This window comes from Emys orbicularis, chromosome 9, assembly GCF_028017835.1.
Source record: "Emys orbicularis isolate rEmyOrb1 chromosome 9, rEmyOrb1.hap1, whole genome shotgun sequence".
Classification (NCBI taxonomy): Eukaryota; Metazoa; Chordata; order Testudines; family Emydidae; genus Emys; species Emys orbicularis.
Window position 1 is genome coordinate 20,067,320 of NC_088691.1, and position 25,863 is coordinate 20,093,182.

At 36.9% G+C, this 25,863-nt stretch overlaps 1 protein-coding gene across 1 annotated transcript in view; it reads left to right on the plus strand.

Moving 5' to 3' along the window:
• ATRX (ATRX chromatin remodeler) overlaps positions 1 to 25,863 on the plus strand; it is a 129,941-nt gene that overhangs the window by 48,295 nt on the left and 55,783 nt on the right. The window contains exons 11-20 of the mRNA XM_065410527.1: positions 352 to 424; positions 6,854 to 6,984; positions 8,451 to 8,630; positions 12,045 to 12,138; positions 13,070 to 13,178; positions 17,405 to 17,584; positions 18,306 to 18,447; positions 18,708 to 18,817; positions 21,528 to 21,674; positions 21,922 to 22,099. Of these exons, the coding sequence (XP_065266599.1) occupies positions 352 to 424; positions 6,854 to 6,984; positions 8,451 to 8,630; positions 12,045 to 12,138; positions 13,070 to 13,178; positions 17,405 to 17,584; positions 18,306 to 18,447; positions 18,708 to 18,817; positions 21,528 to 21,674; positions 21,922 to 22,099 (1,344 nt within the window). The remainder of the gene's footprint in view (positions 1 to 351; positions 425 to 6,853; positions 6,985 to 8,450; positions 8,631 to 12,044; positions 12,139 to 13,069; positions 13,179 to 17,404; positions 17,585 to 18,305; positions 18,448 to 18,707; positions 18,818 to 21,527; positions 21,675 to 21,921; positions 22,100 to 25,863) is intronic.

Here is a 25,863-nt window from a genome sequence, read left to right on the forward strand (position 1 = left end):
TTTATTTTTAAAATACCTGAAGAATGGATCATTCAATTATTGTGCATTTTAAAGTAAAATCTATACAGATTATGGCTTCATTTTATATGGTATTAAAGATTTGCTTGCCACTTACAATAGTAGATGTTAACAAGGCTCTTGCTTCAAAGAGCTTTCTACTGTTAGATATTGTATGGGGGAATACTTAAGATAGCTTTTTTTTTTTTTTTTTTTTTAAGGTAGGGTTGTGATATTTAGTACCATGTTATCTTTAAATTGTGTGATTGACACAATAGGTCACATATAATAGAAAATTTATATGTGCATTGCTGGTTTTATCCTTATGTCAAATTTCTCTGACTTTTTTCCCAGGGGATGAAGGAGAGACTAAATCGGGGGCTGTTCCAATGGAGGAGGAGGAGGATGATGACGATCCTGAGAATAGGTATGATTCCATCCATAAGGACTTTAAAAAGATTATAACACACCCTAGGCGTGGGCGCAAACCGGCGCAGCGGAACAGCAAGCAGGTTGTAAAAACCAGGACTGCCTGCCTTGTAAAGACTCGCTCACAGGCTTCCCGCAAGTTTGAACGAGAGGCCAGAAAACAGAGGCCAAAATCCAGAAATGCAAAGAAAATATTTAGAAGTGTTAACTAACACACCTTGCATAGGGTGTGTTATAAATGCATTGCAGCACTGTCTGTTTTATATTCCTATGTAAAATGTGGGTTTTGTGATAAGCTCTTTATTGAGACAAGTAAAAGCCTGCTTTGATAAATGTGAATTTCAGCTACTTATATGAATAGATGATAAAAATTGGCATCTGTGCAATATACAGTGATAAAATCTTTATAGTGGATCTTGATTATTAGTGCTACATAATTTGTTTTTTATTAAAACCACCTGTTCTCATTAGAAAGATAAACCAATGAGGTTTAATTCATTGATGAGTACCTGAAATCACCTACGTGATGGTTAAGGTCTTGATGCTACAAGCACTCATACATAGGCTTACTTTCCATCAAGGGAACTACTCACATGCGTAGTGAAGCATGTGCATGAGTGATTTCAGGATCTGGGCCTATATATTATTTAGTTTTAAAATTTAAATTTATAAAAACTAATAGATATAACTTTAGTTTTAGGTTGTTGTTTTTTTAAACGTATGTAATATTTTACTATTAGAATGTAGTCGTCAAAAAGTAGCTTGGATAGCGAATAAAATAAAATGTAAAAGTTTGGCTTTCTAATTAGTAACAGTATAAACAAAGTATTAAATTAAAGGGACTCAATGCGAAACACTCAATTATGAGCAGGAGTTTCTTTTTGGAAGCTATTGTAGTTAGATTAAGTTTTTCCAAGAAAACTTTTTATATAGTATTTCTGAAACTGAATTTTTTTTGTCCTGTAGTAAATGTGGGACCGACTTTGTAACTTTGCAACACAACTGTTGATGGAGTCTGCTTTTCTGCTTTTGAGCCTTATTAGCATAGAACATGGTGTCTGTTCCACAAAGTAACTGCCTTTTGTTACATAGCTGAAGTGAATTTAAAAACATAATTTTGTTATATGGACTTCAGTTGGGTACAGAAATATTGCTGCTAATCTAGCTCTTCTGTATGTTCAGTTTTAAAATTTAAGCATTTTAATTCACTTTTAAAAAAATAACTTTTTAGGGACTGACAGCACAGGTTCATAAGCACAACATTTAAACATTGTTAACCTTATTTTTATTTAAATATACTTTAATTTCACTCTACCTTTGTTACATTTTTAAGAATTTGTGGTTGATAATTCAGCTGATTTAAAGCAAATATTTATCATAGAAAGCGCAGCATTTTACAGTACAAATGTTAACTGGTAGATTTTACCTACTAGCTTGGGGGGATTATCCTCTTTCTCAATACAACCCCAACAGGTCTTGAACAAAATAGATTGGATCACTAAATATCATTACATTTTCTTTTAGGTGTTAAAATCAGTTTATGTAACTTTTCAAACTGAATAATTGTTTAAATTTTTATCTAGGAAATATTCTGAATATACATTTCTGAGTGTAGGGGGAGATAACTGTTACCAAATACTCTTTCCAACCTTCAGGAAGTAATTAATAACTGAATTCACTAATATTTCATTCAATACTCATTGTACTTGGTACCATAATCACTGGTACAAAATTGTAAAAAGATGGAAAACATTTTGAGAAGATTAAAAAAAAATTTTTTTTTTCTTAACCCAACTTAAAAAAAATATTTTCTCTCTTACTCAGACAAGCTGCCTCTTTTCTACCAGACCAAAGAGGGTACCTAGTACCCAATGAGATATTTATAGTGTGGGCACTCATGGTTGCAAGTCTCTAGTTTAGAAGTTCTGTTGTTTGAATACATTTGAATGTGAATGACATGAATAATTTTTTTTTTTTTTTAAAGTCTTGAAATCATCTTTGCCAAAGTGCAATATCTGAGTGGGTCATAATATGACAGGCAGTGCTGTATGCTGTCATTTTATGTTGTGTATTTGTTTATTGTTGGTCCTTTTGATCTTTTAAATGGTACTGTTAATATGTTTGCAGTAGTTTTGTTTATTAAGAGGTAAATAGTGTATTAATGAAGAATGCCTTTAAGTATTTGATGGATGCAATAAATTTTTGTAAAACATTTTTCTTGTCCAAGCATTTAATTTAATTGTAATACTTCTATGAGAGTTTGAAAATCAGATCATTGAAACAAAGGCATAGTACAGTCTATAGAACAAAGTATTTGGTAGATTATTAATCTGAAGGAAAGCATTTTTGTGTGTGTACTAAATGTCAGTCAAACATATGTATATAAAACTATAAATAAAAATACAACTAAATATTAAAAGTATGCTAAAGGTTACATTTAATTACATTTCTAATACTCAGTCTTAAAGGATGGTGCTTTCTATTAGCACAGCCTTATGGTTTTGTCTCTTTAGCAGTTTACTTTGGACAATTCGATTATACATATAACTAATGTGTGTTTATGGACCCCACCTGTGAGTTGATTTAATTTAATTAAGAATGTTAACACATAGTGTTAATAATTATTTTTAGTTAAATTCTTAGCTAAATTTGTTTTACAGTGGCAACATTTTATCCTCAAGATTTTTGACAAGCTATAAATGAGTCAGTCCTTGCCCAAAGATTACTGCCTATTTAGACATTACAGGGCATGGGGAACAGAGTCACAAAGATGTGAAATAACTTGCTAAAGATCACACAGTCAGTGGCAGAGCTGGGAATAGCATCCAAGTCTCCTCACTTGCAGCCCAATGTGCTATTGAGTGGATCGCATGGCCCCAGTTTTTGTTTTTATTTTCATTTAAAAGTTTTATAGCATTTAATTGTAATTGATGTTGGCTAAGAATCCACCTCAGTTCTCTGCTCCGAGGAAAATAAATAAATAATCCCCCACAGGTTTGTTGGGGGAAACAGATTTTCACACTATCATAACCTGTATTGTCTTGGCACTTCTACAGTTTGATGGTTAAACAAGTGCTGAAAAGAATAAAAGTTTGTCAGTGTAGGTAACTGTTCATCTTCAGTCTTAATTACTTTCTAAAGATTTGGAAGTTGAATTTGAAGTTGGAATAGATTTTATTACTTTGAGGGAAGATATAATTTAACTTAATAAAACTGATTTCAAGAACTAAACATCCAGTTTCACATGATGATGTGAATACTGTTATGCCAAACATTTACCAGAAGCATTTATAGGGTTTGATCTGTTCAGCACTGTCTTTTCGGTATTGTTTACCCATTTCATTATATATAATCCTTTGATTACACCAAAAGTGGAAAAATTGTCCGAATTTCTAAACATGCTTTACATTTTCAGACTAGAGCACCACTTCAGTGGAACATACTAGAGAGAATCTAGTTTTTGAGGCCCATAATTTGAATCTTTTCTACTAAATAAATAGTTGCATCCCCTGTTGATGTGAAGTGTTTGAACTTTCATTCACTAGCTGAAAAATGAGTGTTTTTAATATCTTGTGGAACATAAAAGTATTTAGTTATTAATCTGCCAACTTCAGAAATGCTTATTAATTAGTAATCATTAAAATTATTCAGCTTGAGGAAGTTCAGATGATGATCGTACTGTGGACAGTGACCTTGGGATCCTTAGGAGCAGTCTGGAATAGAGAAGAAATAGTATTCTATGTGTGCATACTCGAGTTTGTACTTGTGAAGAAATTCTGATGAATGTATTCTTTAGATTTCTCTCAGCAAACATTATTCTGTAAATGTGAAAAAACCCTTCCTTTTAAGAGTCAAAATCCACTTTATTTAAAAAATATATATATATATAATATAATTTAAAAGATGGCTTGCAATGCAGGTAAGAATTTATTATCCAATTTCAATTTTACTAACTCTTTTAGCACTATTGAGGATAATGTGAAATCATTTAGGTGTACTGGTACAGGACAGTATGTTGAGACTTCTGAACTTAATTTTAAGTTTTGCAAATTTGTTTTCATTTCAGAACCTTAATCCTGTCCCAGTGTTGAGTGGGTTTCTTATGTAAAAGCTAGCAAACCTACTGGTGATGTCCGCATTACCTAGATTATACTTTAAGATTAAAATAATTTATATATGAAAGTTACAAAATAATTAAAAATAAGGAAATAGTTCCCCTTTTTTGAGAATCCAAGCCATTGTATTCTGAAGGAAAATTACAACTGATCTGGGCAAATAAGTACAGTATTGAAATAAAAACTACAAAATGTGGAAGATTTAATTTTCAAATACAGGTAACCATTTATTCCTCCTGTCAGATTTTACACACATTCATTAATATTTAAAATTTACTCTCTTGTCTTATTTCTCCTACACGGACTGATACAAAGCTAATTGAAATTAATGGGACTTTGTCCATATGAACTTCAATAAATGTTGGGTCAGGTCCACAAAATTTAAGTCTGTTCATATAAGTAATTAAAAGCAACTCTTTAGGTAAACTTGTTTTTTAAAAATAGCTTTACACCATGACTCATATAGTTATATATGGGTCAAATAATTCTTTAATGTCTTAATATTTCCACTCTGGATGCTGCAGATCAGTGTGACTTAGTGCACCAACCATAAACATCTTCATGCTCTTGGATAATTTTTTAATTCCCCCCTTTCTTTTAAATTAATAACAATTGAACATGCTAGTCTTGAACTCTTATTTGAAAACATATTAACATGTATTAAAAGATGGAAAATATTGTATGGTTGAAGTGTAATTGCAAAAACCGTGGGAAAATAAAATAGAATGGTCTTGGAAAATTTGGCATTGTTTTTGGGGCACAAATTACTTCCTGGAAAATTAAATAAAATAAAATGTATATTTTATAGTTCAGTGTGACTACTAATTACTTGAATTATGTGACATAAAAAGCAACACAGTAGGGTCAGTTGTTTCTGTGCCAGTTCCAAATGAAGCATAGAACTGTTCAATTTCCTGGCTTTTGAACTTGGTTTCTGATTAGGTATAGATATTTCCCCTTTTTGAATAATATATATAGAAAATATAAAATGCTTTTCATCATTACTGCTAAAATGATCGGGTCTGATTGAGAAAATACATGAAGTCTTGCAGTTAACATTGCAGACAGTAGAAATATATTAAAAAATATTACTATTTTTATTCCGCAGTTCCATAGGACCTGATCCCCTATGAGGGACAATTCTTCCCCCCCCCCCCCCCCCCCCCGAAGTAAAGTATCAGATTAAGTCCACAGTTTTCTTGTCTATTTGTACATCACTTTTCCTGTATGTATTTTCATACTGGATTTTCCTGTTGTTGAATTTGTTGAAAGATCCTGTAAATAATACATTTTTCATAGTCTAAATTATTGTATTTTAACTGAAAATATTTTTGGGGTGGAATGGGAGGCTATGAGAAGTTGATCAACCTTTTTTTTGTTCTACAGGAAGTGGGATAATAGTCTGACTCTGCAAGTTTATATAGACCCGTAACTTTTGACAAATCACTGTTTTCTTCATCTGTGGGTCACTATGCCTAAGAGGGTTGCTGGCAGATGTTTGAGGGGATGTGAGACTGCTCTCCTCCCTTTTCTCTGGTCTTCCACTGATGTAGATTTCCCAGCCGTTTGCAACCACATCTTCTTGAGAAACCGTGTGTGCCCTATAAAACACTGCACTTATTCCTGCTGCATCTCCTTTGAAGTACAAGGGCACAGACATAAAGGATTGTAACACATACCTCAGGAACATCTGTCAGGAGCAAAATGTGGAGTTATAGTATAAAAAATTGTTTTAGTGCATATCCTTTACCTTCAGAATTTAAGGTGTTCAGTGCATACTGCCTTTACCGCTAATTAAATACATAGAGGAAAGTGTGCAGAGATTGACTGTTGCTTTAACACTGTTTTTGTCTCTAATCATTTAGAGACTTGGTCCAAAACACTTACGTGTTCTTGAGGCCATTAGAGCTATAAATAAATTGTTCAACTTAATATTGCATCACTGTTGATTAGAAAAGATGACTGACATGGAAGATGGGACAGGTGGGGAGGAATAAAATGGGCCCACGTTATTAAATGTTGCTTTAAAAAAACACATTTGAGCAAATCTGCAATAAACATGGTTTAAAATTGGAAAGTGCTTATTTGAGAGCACTGTAAAGAACTTTTTTCAAAGCAGATTACCATGTTTAACATATGAAATGTCAGTTAGAATATCCTCTCGTTACCACCATGATTGCTCTCCATTCATAATTCTTTCTGAGCTCACAACCCTGTTACTGAAGTTCTGAATTATATAAGATTACATTTGTCATTCATTGATTTATTGTGTAAGCGATGGAATACATAGTATTTTTTGTTTTACTTCAAAGAATTGCCAAGAAAATGCTTTTAGAAGAAATCAAAGCCAATCTTTCCTCTGATGAGGATGCATCTTCAGATGAAGAATCAGATGAAGGAAAAAAGAAAACTGGAAAGAAAAATGAAAACGCAGAAGATGACGGTGAGCACCAAAATGTGGCAGAAAAAAGTGGTGCTTTAGAATCTGTCATAATTTCAGAAGTCTTTCAGGGAAAGATAACAGCAAAATCAGTAAACAATCCCCAAAGAACATACATTTTTTGATGCCAACTGCTAAACTGGTTCTGTGGGTTTCTCTGTTTGACTTCTGTAAAAGTGTACTTTTACTTTGTGATCATATCTTTATAACCAATTTAGAACCGAGTATGTGCTAAGCAATATTTGATTAATAAAAGACAAGAAGACATACAGGTATTATTCCTGGGGGAATTCTGCACCAAAAAATTAAAAATTATGCGTACAACATTTTAAAATTCTGCATATTTTATTTGTCAAAATAATGCAATATAATCATGCTGGTTTCAATTATTTTGGTAATTTATTTAAACTACAATACAATGGATGGAGAATGGGAGTGGGGAGCACTGGAGAAAATCCCTAAACCCCCCTTGTCTAATAGTAATGTAACTAGGTTTGACCTTTTATTTCTAGTTATTAGACATCAAATATATGCAGCCATATGCTCAGTGTTACATCATAGGCAACTGAAGAGCAACTGAGGGCTGTGGAATCAAACTCACAATTTATATTGACTACTGACCATGTCCAGATAGGTCAGTAGCAAACAGTTCATGGAGCACATTTTGTTAGGAAATTTTTTCAGTCCAAAAATTTAGTTCAGTTCTAATCATTAAATCAGTACGCATTTATAAGGCCATACTGTCCTTTACACCAGTCTGGCAATGTGTAAAGGAGCCTTAAAACTTTTACACCTGTTTTATACTCCTGGGGGAATTCACAAAGACAATGGGAACAATTCACTAAGCAGGCCGGCTGCTACATTCTGCTCTCCCTTAGCGGACATGCCTACCTCCTCAGAAACACCCCGACGCCCTGCCCCTCCATGCCGAGCATGCCGCAAGAGCAAGCGAGAGGGACAGTGTGTGTGTGTGTCTCTCTCTCTCTCTCTCTCTCAGGCATGATTGCCAAGCCCTCCCTCCCTTCCCCTCCCCCCCCCCAACTGTGCTTTACGTCTCTACTGGCTGCTCCAGGAACCCAAATTGACCTGCCTGCGTTGCCGGGGAGGGGTGTGTGACCACTCTTGTAGCTTCCCTTTGCTTTCCCATCAGAGTTCATTTTTCTTCAGGGAAACACAGAAATCTGTGGGGGACATGAATTCTGCGCACGCGCAGTGATGCAGAATTTCCTCAGGAGTAAAGTATGTGAGATATGTATGACTAGAAAATAAAATTGCTTCTGTTAATAATCCATGTGATAACTGTAAAATCAAACAGTTTCCATTGCAAAGATAAAGTGGGGTGGGAAGGGGAAGTGCATATGTGCGTTCGTTCAATCACATCTTCCTGGAAATACTTAATAGATGAAATGCAACTTAAATGAGCAAATAGCTACCCGTATGAGTTCTGTGCTGACTTTTCTCTCTGACAGAGGAGAATGAAAAGGAAGATAATTCTGAATCCGATTCAGATGATGAAGAGTCTAAGAAGCCTAGATATAGACACAGACTGCTGAGACACAAGCTAAGTATGAGTGATGGAGAATCTGAGGAAGAAAAAAAGGGAAAATCTAAAGACACAAAAGAAGGCAAACGCAGAAATAGAAGGAAAGGTACAAAATTTAAATGTTTGTGTGTCAGGATGTATTTGTGATTCGATGAAATACGTTCAGTTATGTGGCACAATGGAGCTTTCCAGTGAAGAAAAGATTTCCTGGAATTCCAAGTTGTCTTCCTCACACCTCGTCTTACACCTTCACACCATTAGTTGTTTCTTGTTTTGCAGTTGAGATTGAGGAAGTCAGTGCCATCAACTCTACAGGCAGATAAGGGAAAACAGTGTTGTTGTCATTGAACTTTTGTCATTAAGGTGGTGGTGGTGGTGTTTTTTTTTTCAAAATACTCTAATTATAATCTCTAATCATGGGACAATGAACGCCCCATGAAATTATTTGGTAAGTTCTTGATTCATTAAATAATAATTAAAAAAACTAACTATCATTGAAACTATTTGAAAGATTTATTTAGAAGAGCAAAAGCTAGCAAATTCAAAAATAATGATGTTAACTCAAACACGTTTTCTTAAAGTCCATTTAAACTAAATCAATATATCTAAAACTAGAACAATTTGGACAGAACTCAAATTTTGAACTAGGAATTTTAAAATATATTTTTTACACACCTCCTCCTGTGTTGTCGTCCCAGACTACTGTTGTCTGTTTTTGTTCATTTACTAGGTTTATTATAACACAGTGACTATTCCAGGATAGTTTACTCTTATTTAATCCCCTCCTCCCTATTTAATCTCCCTCCCTCTCTTCCCCCCACCCCCTAAAAAATTAGGTTAATCTGGTTGAGTCCTGAAATTTTAATACCAAATCAAATAGGTATAATTCAGGAAAACCCAATTTTTCCTCCTCTTCCTCCTGCAACTGCTATCTCTTCCTCACACTATACATAGGCCCTTGTGTCACCAGAAATTTCCGTCATCCTAGAGAGTTAAACTCTACATCCCTCCAAGTCTTTTTAGGTGGTTCACAATGGGACGGCAGGTGGAACTCTTAAATGAAAACTTGGGTTTATTTCTCATTTTTCTTGTCTTAAAAAAAGCTAAGAATGTAGCTCTTCTAGCTTTTTCTGGGTTGAGCAGCAAGGGAATGACTGTTAGTGCAGATCTCTTACATCTAATAACCATGGGACCAATGGGGACCAGCACCGCTATTGCAACTGCAAACTCCAATAACCATGGCATTTCAGAGTGTAAATGGTTTGTTTACATTGGAAGCAAATTATCCCTATTGCACAATTTGAAAGTATAGTTATATTTTTAGTGTTGCAGTAATGGTAGTATACCATACATGAGTAGTCTTCCATGTACTTAAAGATGAATTATGGAATTTCATAGTCTAAATTATTGTATTTGAACTGAAAATATTTTTGGGGTGGAATGGGAGGCTGTATTATCCTGTATTGTATTATGCTTATAGTGTTCCCCCATAAAACTTCTCATTTTTGTGTCTTCTGTGATATTATTGTAACTTTTACAGTATTTTAGCAAATAAAATGCCAGACCAAGGCATGGCCGGACCAATCTCTAGAACCCTTTGGTCATAAGTCTCTTCAATTACCTCAACCCTGACCTGGAGCAATAAAATTTCTTTCACTTCAAATAGCTCAATGACTTGGTTCTCCATTATTATACCTCTCCAATAAATTGCCTAGGGAGGTTGTGGAATCTCCATCTCTGGAGATATTTAAGAGTAGGTTAGATAAATGTCTATCAGGGATGGTCTAGACAGTATTTGGTCCTGCCATGAGGGCAGGGGACTGGACTCGATGACCTCTCGAGGTCCCTTCCAGTCCTTGAATCTATGAATAAGTACATAAAACAAACAAAAACCTAACTCCCAGTTACTCATATTCTGTTATTTACTGAGTAGCATTTTATTTATTTATTGCAACATATACCATTTAGGAAGGAACTCGTATAGCTTTCCAGTGTGTTCAAAATTAATCTTAAATGATAAAATAGGACTGAATAGCATACTATATTTTTAGCTGCTTATAAATGTCAAACATTAAAAAATCATGAGTCAGGCCCCCCAGAATTATGAACTATAGATACTGGCTTCTTTTTGAGTCTTCATGACTTAAACGTAATGAGCTCATGATAAAATCATTAAAGATGGCAATCTGGTATAAAGAGGTGGTACACTTTGCATGAGATGGGAGAAATGAACTGAACTCTAAGCACAAAGGATTTACATTTGCCTTTTTTTATTTCTTAGAAATTGTTGATCCTGACACTGCTTGTTGGCATTGGCAGTGCTGTTATCCAAAAAATCCATAAAAAGGAGATAACAAACTAGCCCTTGCAGTGAACGTTTAGTGTGACTGAGTAAAGCAACATGTATTCGAACTCTGTTTTTGCATCAGCATATTAAATCCACACACTTCACCAACAATCACAGTATCTCAATCTGGGTTGAGCTCTTGTTTTCATATAAAATATTCAGATTTGTGCATGTTTTAAAACTTGGTTATGTATATCAACTTTTACTGGTGGTATGATTGATTCCATTTACAACTCCTTTCAGCTAGAAAGGTCCTAATCTGGGATTATTTTCTACGTCACTGACTTGATTTTTGTAGTACTTATTTTAATATGAATTGATAAATACTACATTCCACTTCCTATGCACAAAGCATGATTACAATGGCTATAAATAAGGAACTGCGCAGGGCTTGAAGGAAACACTACGATCAACCCTTGGAAGCAGTGCGGGATGGCTCTGTAGATCCTCTGTTCCTGCTCTTGCAGCTCTTGAGTAACAGCTGTAACCTCTGAATGCACCCTGAATCTGCATTGTCATTATCAGGGTTGGGGGACCTTGATTGGCTTTAACAGCCCTGGGAGTATTTACTTGTTTTGAATAAGTATCTATTTATGTACACCTCATCTTCAACTACCCCCTCTCCTGTTTTAATGGGAAAAACTATCCGGAGATCGCGATCGACTGGGAGAGTTTCCAGGATCGACCAGTCAATTGCGATCGACTGATTGGTGACCACTGTACTAGACCAATAAAGGAAAATCAAATCCAAGCAAAACTGTTCAGTGAATTAAAAAGAATAATAAAATATTACTCTTAATATTAGGGTTTCTAACAAAACATATTACTTACAATATACCTTTAAAAGACCTCTTTATTACCTTTTGAGTTATTTTTTTAAAATTTGCATTGGATTTTTAATATGTAGCAGTTCAAAGCCATATGTGTGACATTTCAGTTGCATTTCAGGCGTTTCATGCTATCTTCTCTGCTCTTTCTATTGAAACAACTATTGCTGCACTACCTTACTGAGATATTTTATTAGCTGCACACGAGGGCATTTATTGACCAAGAATGTACAAGTGCTACGAGCAGCAGAAATTAATTTCAAACAAATTACAAGTACAAAGCTATATTGATATTACTTCAGGTTACAACAGACGTTGCTATGTTGTTGTTTTTTTATTCTTAAAGTGAGCAGTGATGATTCAGATGACTCAGAATTTCATGAATCTGGAGTTAGTGAAGAAGTCAGTGAATCTGAAGATGAGCAACGTCCTAGAACAAGGTATAAATAAACTTTAGTTCTAGTCATCTCAGTTGAGCGCTTTTTTTTTTTTTTTTTTTTTTTTTAAACTGATTATTTGGAAGGTACAATCCTGTCACATGCCATGTCTGAAACATTTATGTGAGTTCTAAGAACCTGATCCAAAGACTGCCATTGACTTCAATGGGTTTTGGATCAGACACTAAATTTTAGTTATTCATCTTACAGAATTTCGGTATCTACAATTTAGTTTATCTCAAAAGCCTGGAAGTTGAGTTTAGTGTCAAAGTTGAAACTTCCTCTTTTATGTCTCAGTATAATTAGGAGAGTTGGGAGGTGAGACGATAAGACGATTAAAAACACTTGGTATTTTTCTAACAAGTTTGTGCAGTCAAGGAACAATGGGTTCTAATTAAGGTTTGAGTTTTAGTGAGGTTATTGGAGGTTGACTAGGATGTAATCTTATTGTTTGTGTAGTGTGAAAGAGACAGTTGGAAAATAAACCACTAACATTGATACTATTTTGCTATGGAAGTGATGTGTGTACAAACCAGTTACAATATAGGTGTCACAATACTCAATACAAAACTATGATGTGGCATTTTCCTTTACCCCTTTAGAAATTATAGGACCCAGTTGGTAAACTGTGCAGTCTACTACATTATTGCCTGATAAGGTCAATAACTCATCATTATTGCATATCTGAAAATAGTAAAGGGGTCCACATTACAGAAGAACATATTGTTTTGCATTTCTGTTAAGGAATAAACAGTTAATCTAGAAAATTGATATAATAGTGATGCTCTTCTTGTAAATAATGTTAGTCTATAGGGTGAAAAGAGAGAAATTCACCATTGTATTGAGTAGTAGAGTATTTTATAAGAGGAAAACTAAACATTTGATCCATCACTGTTTTTCTGTTTATCAGTGAGATTTTTTTTCAATTTCTCAGATCTGCTAAGAAAGCTGAGGCAGAAGAAAATCAGCGCAGTTACAAGCAGAAAAAGAAAAGACGACGCATAAAGGTTCAGGAGGATTCTTCTAGCGAAAACAATAATAAGGTACTATATAGCAATGCCTTATATTCTGACCAAATTGTTGAAACATGATGATGACTAAGATTTTGTCACAGATATTTTTAGGGAAAGTCACGGACAGGTCATGGGCAGTAAAGAAAAATTCACAGAAGCCTGTGACCTGTCTGTGACTTTTCCTAAAAATATCCATGACAAAATGGGGAGCTTAACTTGGGGGGTGCGAGGGGGTCCCTACACCACCCGCAGTGGCTAGGCAGCTGTGGGGTACCGCTCGGAGCTCCGGGGGCCCCCCACCACCCACGGTGGCCGGGAGCTCCAAGCGCCGGGTTATCCCACAGCTCCCAGCCGCCATGAGCTGAAGTCATGGGTGTCGCTGGAAGTCATGGATTCCGTGACTTCGGCAACCTCCGTGGAAAAAATCATAATCTTAATGATAACTAGATTTTGCTTTCACAAAGTGCAATTAGGGAGTCTTCATTTTCTGTGTGTCTTGTAACATTTAAAATTTTTAACTCAAATATTCTCTTTATTACAATTACAAGTTTTACATTGAACTATTAGTAGGTGATTGAGTCTGCCAAAGAAGATTAAACTTCAATCGCAGATGACTGTATACCTAAGCTTCTGAGGTCTTTCAAGAGTCTTTATTTTTGGCACTTGTTCTGCCTTATGAGACTTCAATCCAAACCTAAATTACAGTATATCACAAAAAAGTTTGGTCTAAACGATCCTATTCGCTGATGGCATTCTTTATACACTACAAACTAATCCATAAAGCCCAGTACTCTGGCAGCCTTCAAACTCATACTTGAGATTCTCTTCTTCTGTGACACTTCCAATATATTGCTAGTTGATAATAGGTACCAAATAGAATTACTGATATTATTAATATTCATTCCTTTATTAATTCATTCTTTATTAAAAAATATTTAAAACCTGTTAATTTTACATGCAGCTTGTTTTTGTAATCTTATTTTCCTGTCAGTGTCACTCACATCTTCTTTCCCCCATCCCTCTAATATTTCCACGGTTGCATCTTGTTTTAAACTAAAGTGTAATCTGTTGGGGTTAGAGGTGGTCTCTTAGGTGTTTGTACAGCCCCAGTGCATTGGGACACCATTCCTGATTTGGGCGACCTTCTGGATGCTATTCTATTGTAAACTTCACTTCTTGACTCTTTTTCCTGTTTACATGGGGTCGGAGGTGCCCACCATTCTTCGCCACGCCTTCTGGTCCGTGGCAATTGTTTGTAGGTCTTTGACTTCCAGTCCCTTTCTCTTCAAACTTCTCTTGACGTTGAATCCTTGGTCTACTATGTTCATCTGTGCTGTCTTCTTCCTCCCACGCTTTCTTTGCTGGTCATTCTTTTCCCATTTCCAGTCTTACCACATCTCCAGCCACCCTCAAATAGGATGTTATTCTAATACTAACAATACATAATATAAATCTCTACACACTTGATTTTTTTGTTTTATTTATACCCTTTAGTCAGAGACCCTGTGCTGGAATGGTAGGGATATGGATTATTAAGAGATCAGTTTGAGGAGCAGTGGCAGACTTCTGTGGGGAACAGCTGTCTACAGTATGCCTGATTCTAGCCAGTGGTTTTGATCTTTTAAATGTTGAACAAGACATATATTTTGCATTTAGACAAAATTTGAAAACACACATTAAGTAACAGTTGAACACCTTTCATTATATCTCACAATATAGTGCAATTATAGTGTCTGACTCTGAACAGTGTGGGGAAAAAATGTAAAGCAGGTGATCTAAAATCTTACTTTTTTTGGAATGTCCTCTTTATTTATGAACGCACAGATAATATATTTCTGTATATGACAACCTATAGAATAATATGTACATTTTGTTTAATCAATGGACGTTTTCAGAAAGATACAGGCATGCAGTAATAATAAATATTCGAGATTAAAAAGGGAAACCACCAAGTATGTTTGTCTTGTGTATGCAGAAAGATCCTCAGTTTATTCAAGTGGAAAGAAATAGAAAATAAAAAAATATATATTAATTTCTTCCAGGTGCAATAGTGTAAGATAAAATATGTACTAAGCAGATTGTTGAGTTTTGTATCTTTATTTAATTCACAGAAACAGAGAATTCATTAGCACACAAGTTATAATTGCTAGCTATTTTAGAGGTCATCATAATCTTAGGTAAAGGAAGGGAAAAGGAATTATTCTGATGAATACTTTGTTTAGCTATCTAAGGCAGTGGTTCCCAAACTTGTTCCGCCGTTTGTGCAGGGGAAGACCCTGGCAGGCCGGGCCGGTTTGTTTACCTGCCGCGTCCACAGGTTCGGCGATCGCGGCCCCCAGTGGCCGCGGTTCATTGCTCCAGGCCAATGGGAGATGCTGGAAGCGGCAGCCAGTACATCCCTCAGCCCGCGCCGCTTCCAGCAGCTCCCATTGGCCTGGAGCAGCAAACCGTGGCCAGTGGGAGCCGCGATCGGCCAAACCTGCAGACGCGGCAGGTAAACAAACTGGCCCAGCCCGCCAGGGGCTTTCCCTGCACAAGCGGCGGAACAAGTTTGGGAACCACTGATCTAAGGGATAGATACAAGCTGTTAAACCATCAAAATCCGTTGAGAGAGAATCCTGGCTGTTTTTAGTAAAGTTGTTCTCCATAATTGTTGTATCAAGCAAATATTTTGTTGGGTCACAAACTTAAAAAATACATGTATTATTTGAAGTTTGTCCCTTAATTTAACAGGGTATAACACACACTAACTCTGTATACATTTTTGTGGGAATTTACAGTAATGCCCTTATGTAGTGTTGGTTAGACTAGTTAGTAGCTATTTCAAAACTTTAAATAAACCCCTTACGACTTTCTTTCACTTTAGAAATAATGAAACTTGTGTGAATTAGTGTCTGAAGAGAATAGTTTCAGCTGGCATATTTTCTACTTCAGGATCCAGATATTTTTAGTTGATATCCATAATGGAGCTTTGAAAGGCTCTTTCAACTGGATTATTATTTCAGGTCTCAGTTAAAACTTGTCTCAATATATTGTTTGTGAGGGGGAAAATCCAACGTTTTTGTTACATTTCTATTTTTCAGAATATTTCCCAAGGAGTCACATTTAGAGCTCAAAGAAACATCTTTTTTTTTTTTTTTTTTTTTTTTTTTTTTTTTACAGTGAACAGTCCAGTTTTCAGCCATTACAGTGAAGGAGTGAGAGAGTTCTTTCCAATTTTTGATTTTGCCTGCAGATCTCCAACCTGCTGATCTATAGAGATCACTTTTCAATCAGAATAATCCCTTTTTTCTCTAACTGCTTAACAGAGTACTCACATTTTAAACCTATAGATTGTACCAGTCGAAGAATTTTTTTTTCTTTCATTGTCCTTAGACTTTCTAATGGTTGATTTTTCTGTTTTAGAAGTAGCTAGTTAACCCTGTGAATGAAGGACATTTCAGATATCAGACTTTATTTTAAAATCAGGTGTTCCTGATGATAAACTATTTGATTTAGGACATACTTAATTTCTCTTTAGATTTTGATTTATATTCTTTCAAGCCATAAAACAGACCATATGAACAGTAAAAACAAATACTTTAAGTAAAACAAGCCAAAACAGAACTGTTTGTTACATAACTATTTTTTCTTAAATAAGAAAACTGTTGAGTAGACTAGATAAAATTCCGTTCATAGAAACTAAAACCAGCTACGTTTTGGAGTTAGGTGAAGACACACAGCTATTACTTTCAAGTTTGGTTAAGAAATTCCCCTTTACTTAAAAGTGTCATTATCCACCTAACCAGTGGCAATAGCTGGAGCAAGGAGTCAACCAGGTTTTGCAGGATTTTTCTGGTTATACCACATTGAATTAGCAGTAATGGGGAGGAAAATATACGCTTCCCTTTGTGTTATCACAACTGAAATTGCTGGTGGTAGAAGTGGGTTTAGGTCCAGGTATGGGTATGTCTAGTTGAAAAGGAAAAGAGTGCTTTTTTCATTGTTAGCAACGTCATTTGAAAACACCACTTACCATCTTTGTGTAGGCATAATTTAAAATAATGTAAGCTGTGTTTTTGAAATGCCTTAATCTGTCAAAACAAGGTGCTAAAGGATCTTTCAAATTATGCTGGATAACTCAATTTGAAAACTCCTTTTTCTGTTTAGGTAAGAACTGTGTCACAAAGTTTGATCATTTGTTCAAAAGTCAGGATTATAATAGTCCTTGTGTCTCAGATTTTATACTAATGATTAATTGTTTGGAATTGCAATAGAGTAATTCTGAGGATGAAGATGACAATGATTCAAAATCTCCTGGAAAAGGCCGGAAGAAAATACGAAAGATTCTTAAAGATGATAAGCTTAGAACAGAAACACAAAATGCACTGAAGGAGGAGGAAGAGAGAAGAAAACGTATTGCAGAAAGAGAAAGAGAGAGAGAGAAATTAAGAGAGGTATATCTCATTTATTTATTTTTACTTTTGCATGAGATATTGTTTGAAAGTTTAATTGCTGATGGTGTTTAAAGACATAAATTTAGCTGAGGATAAGGAATTTGAAGTGTTTAAAAGGTATAGATTTGTGTAACCATTTGTAATAGGATGACAAGCCCCTTAAGGATAGTAAGGATTAGTGGTCAGGCATCTGAAAGCGCTGGTTCTCAACCTGTTTTCCATTGTGGGGCCGCATATGCAGCTCTCTGTGTTATGTGGGCCACATCCACACAATATATGTACTACCTGTATGGCCCTGAGGATGTCGCATGGGCCACAGCTCTGTGCTGATTGGGCCGCAAGTGGGCCACGGGTTGAGAACCACTGTCTTAAAGGGACACACCACAGAACAGGTGTTGACTGATCATCCTAAAAGGGACAGTCACACCATGAATCACACATTCATACTTGTAATTTGTTGCAGAATAAGGCTCTTCTATTTAAGGTTAATGATCAATAAACAAGGAATTATTGTTTCGTGTCTCAATTGTTTAAATTATTTTTTGTGGAGACAAATCTTGAACAGAGATGTTAGGAGATAAAAGGGGTATATTGCTTAAAATCTTTCTTTTTGGATTTAGCAAATAGGGCCTTGCTATTTCATTGAACTTGTGTGTTTAAAAGGGCCTGAATTATTCATGTGCAAAGCATTCCTATAATACATTATATTGTTTGCTTCCAGGTGATAGAAATAGAAGATGCTTCACCTCTAAAGTGTCCGATCACAACTAAACTGGTTTTAGATGAAGATGAAGAAACCAAAGAACCTATAGTACAGGTTCACAGAAACATAGTTACCAAACTGAAACCACATCAAGTAGATGGTAAGAAAATATAAAGAGAATTCTGTTAATCAAACTTTTTTTTTTCTTTTTCTTGTGCTGGCAGGGCCTACATGTTGAACTGGTGTCTTATATACAATTACTTGGGAAATGCTGCTAACTTTGGGTTTTTATTTTATTGTGTTGGAAATATCTTAATCTGATTGCTGATTTATATAAAAATATATTTTCAGATAAGTTCTTTAGTAAATTTAAAATGTTTAATACTTTTTAAAGGAGCTCTTAAAAAAAATTCTCTCCAGGTGTTCAGTTCATGTGGGATTGCTGTTGTGAATCTGTGAAAAAAACAAAGAAATCTGCAGGTTCCGGATGCATTCTTGCCCATTGCATGGGTCTAGGAAAAACATTGCAGGTAAGTGGCAAAGGACTTTTGATGAGGCATGTCCTGTACTCTGGAACCCACTCCCTCAGCTGGTCTAACCAGAGGCCAAGTTTAATAGCTTTCAGGACACAGTGTAAGACCCACCCCTTCTCCTGGGCAATGGCCTGATGAGGTTGCTTAAAAAGAGGAAGTGCGTGTTGGTAGAGATTGGTCCTCTTTCCTCAAAGAGTTGGAGTTAATATGTATTTGCCGTTCATAAAATATGTTCATGCACCCTGAGCTCTATCAATGTGCATATTGTACTTGCCTAAAAATAACTAAATTAGATTAAAAGCGTATGATTTGTATAAAGTTAATACATACAGCTTCTTTGCATTCCAAAATAATATGTAGCTAGAGGGGGATGAACACACATCTGTTATGTTCGTTTGAAACCCATATTTCTGAATTTGTTTAACATTACTCTTATTTTTCAAGTAGGGTATGTTCTCTAAAACATTCCTTCTTCAGTGTGTGTGCTATTTAAATTGATCCCTTTCCTCAGTGGCTCCTGGATTATCCCCTGGTCATGTCTGAGATACTTGTCTGTTCACTGTCAATGATTTCATTTGCGATACTACTATAGCAGAGTTCTGTAGAGATTTAGTCCTTATTTTCTCAAGGGCTATGAAGTTGTATTAAAGTCAGGCAACTCTCAGATGCAGTATAGATTTTAATATATTAAAAAAAATAGTCTCATCTCCAGTGTGAAGAGACTGCTGTCTTTAGAAGTAGCATCCTTTTGGAAGATATGATGCTTCTAAGAGTATCAACATTTATGGATGTCACACATGATTATTTTGTCAGTCTTAAGTCATAGGAAGTGTTATGGTTTCACATAAACCTTGAAATTGACCTTTAAGTATTTCCTAAAACAATTCCGAATTCTGAATTAGGCATAATATAACGTTTAGACAAACCTTTAGTACCTTATACTGGACATTGCAAAATATTGGAGTCTATTAGTGACAAATGTGCTAGTTGGATCATCTGATAACTCTTTTCTTTCAGTTGATAATTATCTATTATTAGGAAATATTTTCACAGCAGAATGTTTGTTTTTCTCTGTCACCTATAACTGCTCACATGATTAAGGAATTAATGGGTGTAACTTTCCTATAATTGGACAGAAGGCCAATAACAAACATACATTGTGTCTTCATGGGCGTTCTTTGCAATCTAATCACAATTGATCCCTCCGCCCCCCCCCCCCTTTTACAATTATTTTTCAGTACTTCATCTCTAACCGTTAGCTGCTTCTGTGTTCTTTTGTCCTCCACTTATTTCCATTGTAAGAAGTAGATTTAAGACAGGTTTTAAGAGATTTTCTATAATACCTTGAAATAACAATAAGATGAAAGTCAAGTAAAATGAGTGGCCAAAGTCTCCAGGATGGCTTAAATTACCAATTTCTATGGGAACTCTTTCCTTTCACATTTGAATATTTTTAGCATAAGATGTTAACAGCAACTCTCATCTTAATAAGAGCAGGTCTACTAGTTCTCCCCCTGGTGATGGCATGCAGCATAGTTCCAAGGGCTAAAAGCAGTTTAGTGTCCGTTGAACGTTGCATATTTGCAGCACAGTCCTGAAGTTTGGAATGAACTGTTACATGGTTTACAGAACTGGTCACCATATTGAAGGAATTGTTAACTTGGAAAGCACGTAATGCAAGATTGGTGGCAAGTTTCAAGAAACTCCAATCTTTCCGTATAAGTAATTTAAGGAGTGGGCTTATTCTCACTGGTAAAGAAAGGAGGCTCAAACACAGGGCTGTCCCTAGGGAGGTGCGGAGCCTGGGACAACCCCCCCCCCCCCACTCCGCTCCAGGCCCCGCCCCCACTCCATCCTTTCCCCCAATCCTCCATCCCACCCTGCCTCTTCCCGCCTCTTTCCAGCTTCCAGACCCACCCCACCCCCGCGACGCCAGGAGCTAGCAGAGCCGGGCGGGCTGGGGCCGCTGCTGCGGCTTCCCGCCAGGGAGTGCGAGCCTGACCCCCACTGTCGGCGCCAGGCCCCTCGCTAACCCCCTGGGCCAGCCTGGCCCCCCGCACCATAACCCTACCTCGTCCTGGGCCGGCCTAGCACCCCCTGCACAACATGCACACAGAGCCATCCCTAGGGTATGGCGATTTGGGGCAGCCACTGCGGAGCCCCCCAAAGCGTGGGGCCCAGGGTGGCTGCCCCGATTTGCCATACCCTAGGGATGGCTCTGCTCAAACATGACCTAATAGAAACTTGAAAAATTACAAAAATGATTAATGAAATTGTGAGAGGATTTTTATGCCTGTGAAATGGATCAACTACTTGGAGACATCATCCAAAATTAGGAAGCTGTGCATAAATTAAGAACTTTGGCAGACCTGTTTCACACACAGAGTAATAAATGTATGGCATAAGTTAACCAGGGAAGGAAATTTGAGACACACAAAGTTCCAGAGACAGTTAGACTTGATCTTGAAAATGAGAGGATTGAAGGAGATCGTTTAAAGCAGAAAAGTGAGTTGTTTAACTACTACTCCCCAAAAAAGGGTGAGGCTGTTTGGGTAGGAAGATGGTTGTTTGTAAACTTTAGATGTTATTTGGAGAAAATGAAGACTGGACATGGATGTGTGTGTAATGATGGTGGTTCTGTGTGCAACTTTTTTTTCCCCTTAAGTATTCTCATACTAAGTAATAGTTTGCTTGGTTCCCTTTACAGGTAGTGAGTTTTCTCCATACAGTTCTATTGTGTGATAAACTGGATTTCAGCACAGCTCTCGTGGTGTGTCCACTGAACACTGCCTTGAACTGGCTGAATGAGTTTGAAAAATGGCAAGAAGGTTTAGAAGATGATGAGAAACTAGAGGTATTTCATTTTTAAGAATTCTCTTTTTTTTTAAGTCCCTTATATAGCTGTACAGTTTGAGTAATTATGATAAACTTACACCATTCGAAATACACACTAGAGATTGTGTTTTATGTATACAGAAAATTTACTTGTACTGATGTAGTAAGTGTGATCTAGGTATGTAAAAGTTGTGTAGCACTCTGCAAGGCTCCTGTTTTGTCTTTGTTAAAAGCAGAGTACAACATCCAGTATTCTCTTTCAAAAGGTCTCTGAACTAGCAACTGTAAAACGCCCTCAAGAAAGATCCTATATGCTGCAGCGATGGCAGGAAGATGGAGGCGTTATGATCATAGGCTATGAGATGTACCGTAATCTTGCACAAGGCAGGAATGTCAAAAGTAGAAAACTTAAGGAAATATTTAACAAGGCTCTGGTTGATCCAGGTAAGTGAATGTTGTTAATGTAAGGACTCAATGTAGCAATTAAGCTGTCCATTTAAGGGGATGGGCTGAATTTAGAACTCTAGCAAGTTGAAAATGTTTTTGTATTTTTCTTTTTAAATATACTTTTAGGAAAATCATTTAATGATGTATAAATGAACCCACTAAGCTATTTTATTTACAGTTAACTTAGTTTCTGCGTGGGTGATTTCTAGAACATAGCTATCTTACATAAATTTGCAGTTATGATTAGAGTATTTTAAGTTAGGACTCTCTTGCGGATATGAATGAGATGTACCCATATGAAAAAAGATACCAGGTGCAAGAAATATGTTGATGACCTTTCCTCAGCTGTTAAATATCCCTTTTGGTCAACCTTGTTTTTTCTTCAAGTGATTGCACATGTCCGTTCCAGTGCAGGTGTGTGTACGCCCTGAGCACAGTCGCCAGAATTTTTTTCTTCAGTAGTATCCATCAGGTCGGCTGTGGTGACCTCTGGTGCTACGCGTCCATTGCGCTGCTATAAAGGGCCCTGCCAACCCCACACCTCCTCAGTTCCTTCTTACCACGCATGACAATTGCTGGAACTGTTCCCCTCGATCTTGCAAGTTCTCAGAGGACTTTGTCTTCTCTGTGTTTTGTACATAGTTCTCAGTATTTGCTAGTTGGTTGCCAGTGTTGATAGTTAGTTACTTCTTGGTAGTTAGTTCAGTTAGTTCTCTCTGTTTAGCATCTGCTCTCAGTACCGAGGCATGCCTCGGTCACCATGCTTCAAGCCTTGTGCTTCTTGAAACTAGGCTATGCCCCTGAGTGACCTGCACTCCAGTTGTCTTAAGTGCTTGAGTGAAGCTCATATTGGGGACTTCTGCAAAATTTGCAGAGACTTTAAGCCCCATACCAAAAAGGACGGGGAGGCTAGACTGAAGTCCCTGCTAATGGAAGCAGAGCTGAGACCCTCCTTGGAACCGTGCCATTTGGATTTGGCACCGAGTATCTGAGCGTCAGTGAGGAGTGCTCCTCCCACTATCCAGGAGTCACAGCACCATTTGTCATCCCCAGTGCCAAGGAAGAATCAGAAGAAGCTGCTGACCGAGAGAGGACGTTCTCCGACCCCAAGGATGGCCAGACATGGAGACCAGAGCGGAATGTGACCTGTATCAGGTCACTTCTTGGCTCTGGCAGCTCGGTCAATGCTTTGATTCCGGCCCCTATGTGAGCTCTGTTGAGTCTGGTACCGGCCGAACTGTCAGCACTGGCAGGTCAGCATGGTGCCGGGACTATTGCGATGCCGTCCACACTTGAGGCTTTAGCTTTGGCCAGAAACTTGCTCTCGCTGTTGGTACCAGAGTCACAGACAGTACAAGAGTCGGTGGCGTTGGTGCTGGCGGGTGGAAGGGAGCATGTGGCCACTGGTTACCATTTGGTACTGGGGCCTTCAGTGCCATCTAAAGGGAAACTGGCCATGTTGGCTCAGTCCTCGTCTTCCCCACCCCGGCACTGGTCACCGGCACCAGTGGGAACCACTCCTCCATGGTCGCCATGCAGAGACAACTCCTCCAACAATTTTAATTGAATGGGTAACACAAGAGATTTTAAAAAAAGGGCAAGGAGGATCTAGTTCAAAAACCTAAAACAGGGTGAAAAGATATTTAAAGACATACTGACGAAACTTATATGCATCTCCAGTGGTTTGATTAATGTGCAACTCTACTAATTGGGAAGCTCAGATCCCTGGATGCTTTTTTTCTGAGTAGGGAAATTAAAAATTAAGGAAAAATCAGTATCTGTGGGAGGGAAGAAGTCAACAATGAACTAGATATTTTGAGCGGGTTGGGAGTCTGGAAAGCTGCAGCTGCCTGAAGTGGAGAGCCATGGCAAAACTGTTTACCTAATAGGTAATCTCCCTGCTACAGACAGGATTGCCTTGGCTTCCCTGTTTCATGCAGTAGGGTGGCCACTGAAGTATAACAAGAGTGAAGAAAAGCTGTGAACTCTCTTTAGCTGAAGCTAAGGCAAAGATATCGATCTTACCTTGAGTTATGGGCTAGTTAATAAAAGATGGTCTGTGGATGTCATGTTTTATCCTTATTAAGAATAGTGACATTGTCTTTGAGTGTAGCTTACCTGCACCACTCTTCTGATGAATAGACCCTAAATAGTTCTTGGCTTTCTGATGGCTCATTGTGTTCTGCCTTGTCTCCATCTCCATCATGTCCAAACTCATGTCCTTGTTCTGGGTTGGTCCTTCACAGCAGCATGGGAAAAATTAATGGATGAGCAAATGACAATGACCACAAAGTAAGAAAAATGAATTTTAAATTCTACGTCTTTGGCTTCATGAAGGTGCATTGGGCAAAATGCATTTAGTCACAAAGGAGTTGCCAGCTTATTCTTACTGATGAGGAAAGCGTGGTCTTGTGACTAAAACACATGATTAGTAGCCCTGAGATCTGTCTCTATTTGATTTTGGGCTTCTTTGTGCCTCAGTTTTCTCCATTTGTAAAGCACTTTGAGATTCTTTAATGGAAAATACAATATAAATGCATTGTGTTATTTAATAGGTACACCTTGAGTTATGGGTCTCTGATCCCAGCATTAGCTTCTAGGAGAATGAGGAGCTATTCTACAATGGCCTAGATTAGACATGCATATTTGTCATGAAAAAGTACTAATCTAAGCACAAAACCTAGTTATTTGGCTTTGACTGTGATAATGAAAGAAACAAATTGTATGTTACTTGTTAGAAAAGACTACTTATCGTGGATTAATGGGCAGGTAGAATTTTGCAAAGCTGTACTGGAAACACACTCTCTTTATGAGGGATTGATCAGGCGGCTGGCTTCCTAAAAGAAGTTTTCATATTTTTTTCTCTTGCTATCTTGGCATCCGAATTTGTAGTGGTAGTTGTAAATTTAAATCTTAAGAATTTTTGTGTAAGTTAAATATCAAGAAGTGATTGAGATGTCTTGGCATTAAACCCAATAAAAATGAAGTTGTTGCTTTGCTTGAAATTATGAAATTAGTGTAAAAAAATGTTTGGGGGGAACTTTGAGCTGGGCCTTTGATATTATTTGACATCAAATAAAATTTGCCTTTTACCAGTGGGCAGATCAAGCTTACCACTTGGGTAACTTTCATCAGGCTTTCAGCTCTATCTGTTGTCAAGTAGGATATTGCATACTGCTCTGTTGTCTTCATACAGAATGTTACTGTTGGACTTTGGTTCTCTTCATAACTTCTTATCAGTCACCAATAGATGGCAGTGTAACGTGACTTTTAAAAATGTGTGCTTATGAAATTTGACAGAGAAAACGTGCATTACTAAGATACATTTTACAGTGGTGTTGTTGCCGTGTCGATTCCAGGATATTTGAGAAACAAGGTGGGTGAGATAATACCTTTTATTGGACCAACTTCTGTTGGTGAAAGAGACAAGCTTTTGAGCTACCCAGAGCTCTTCCTCAGGTTCAATAAAACGTATTCCCTCACTCATCTTGTCTATACTGTATGTTTAGACATTTTTAATAGGAATGTACTGTAAAACTTTTTCCTTAATCCTACCCACTAATACATTGTGCACTATGCTATGTATCTTGGAAAAATCAACTACTGTGAATGCATTTGCAAGCCAAGAGTATGGGCTTTAATGCCCTTAAATCTAGAGAGCTTTATTTAAAAAGAGCATATGGTTGCCTGTTAATAGAGCAAATTCAGACTCTTGTACAGCCAGTGTCCAAGTGATTACAGAAAATAAAGTTAATTGCATT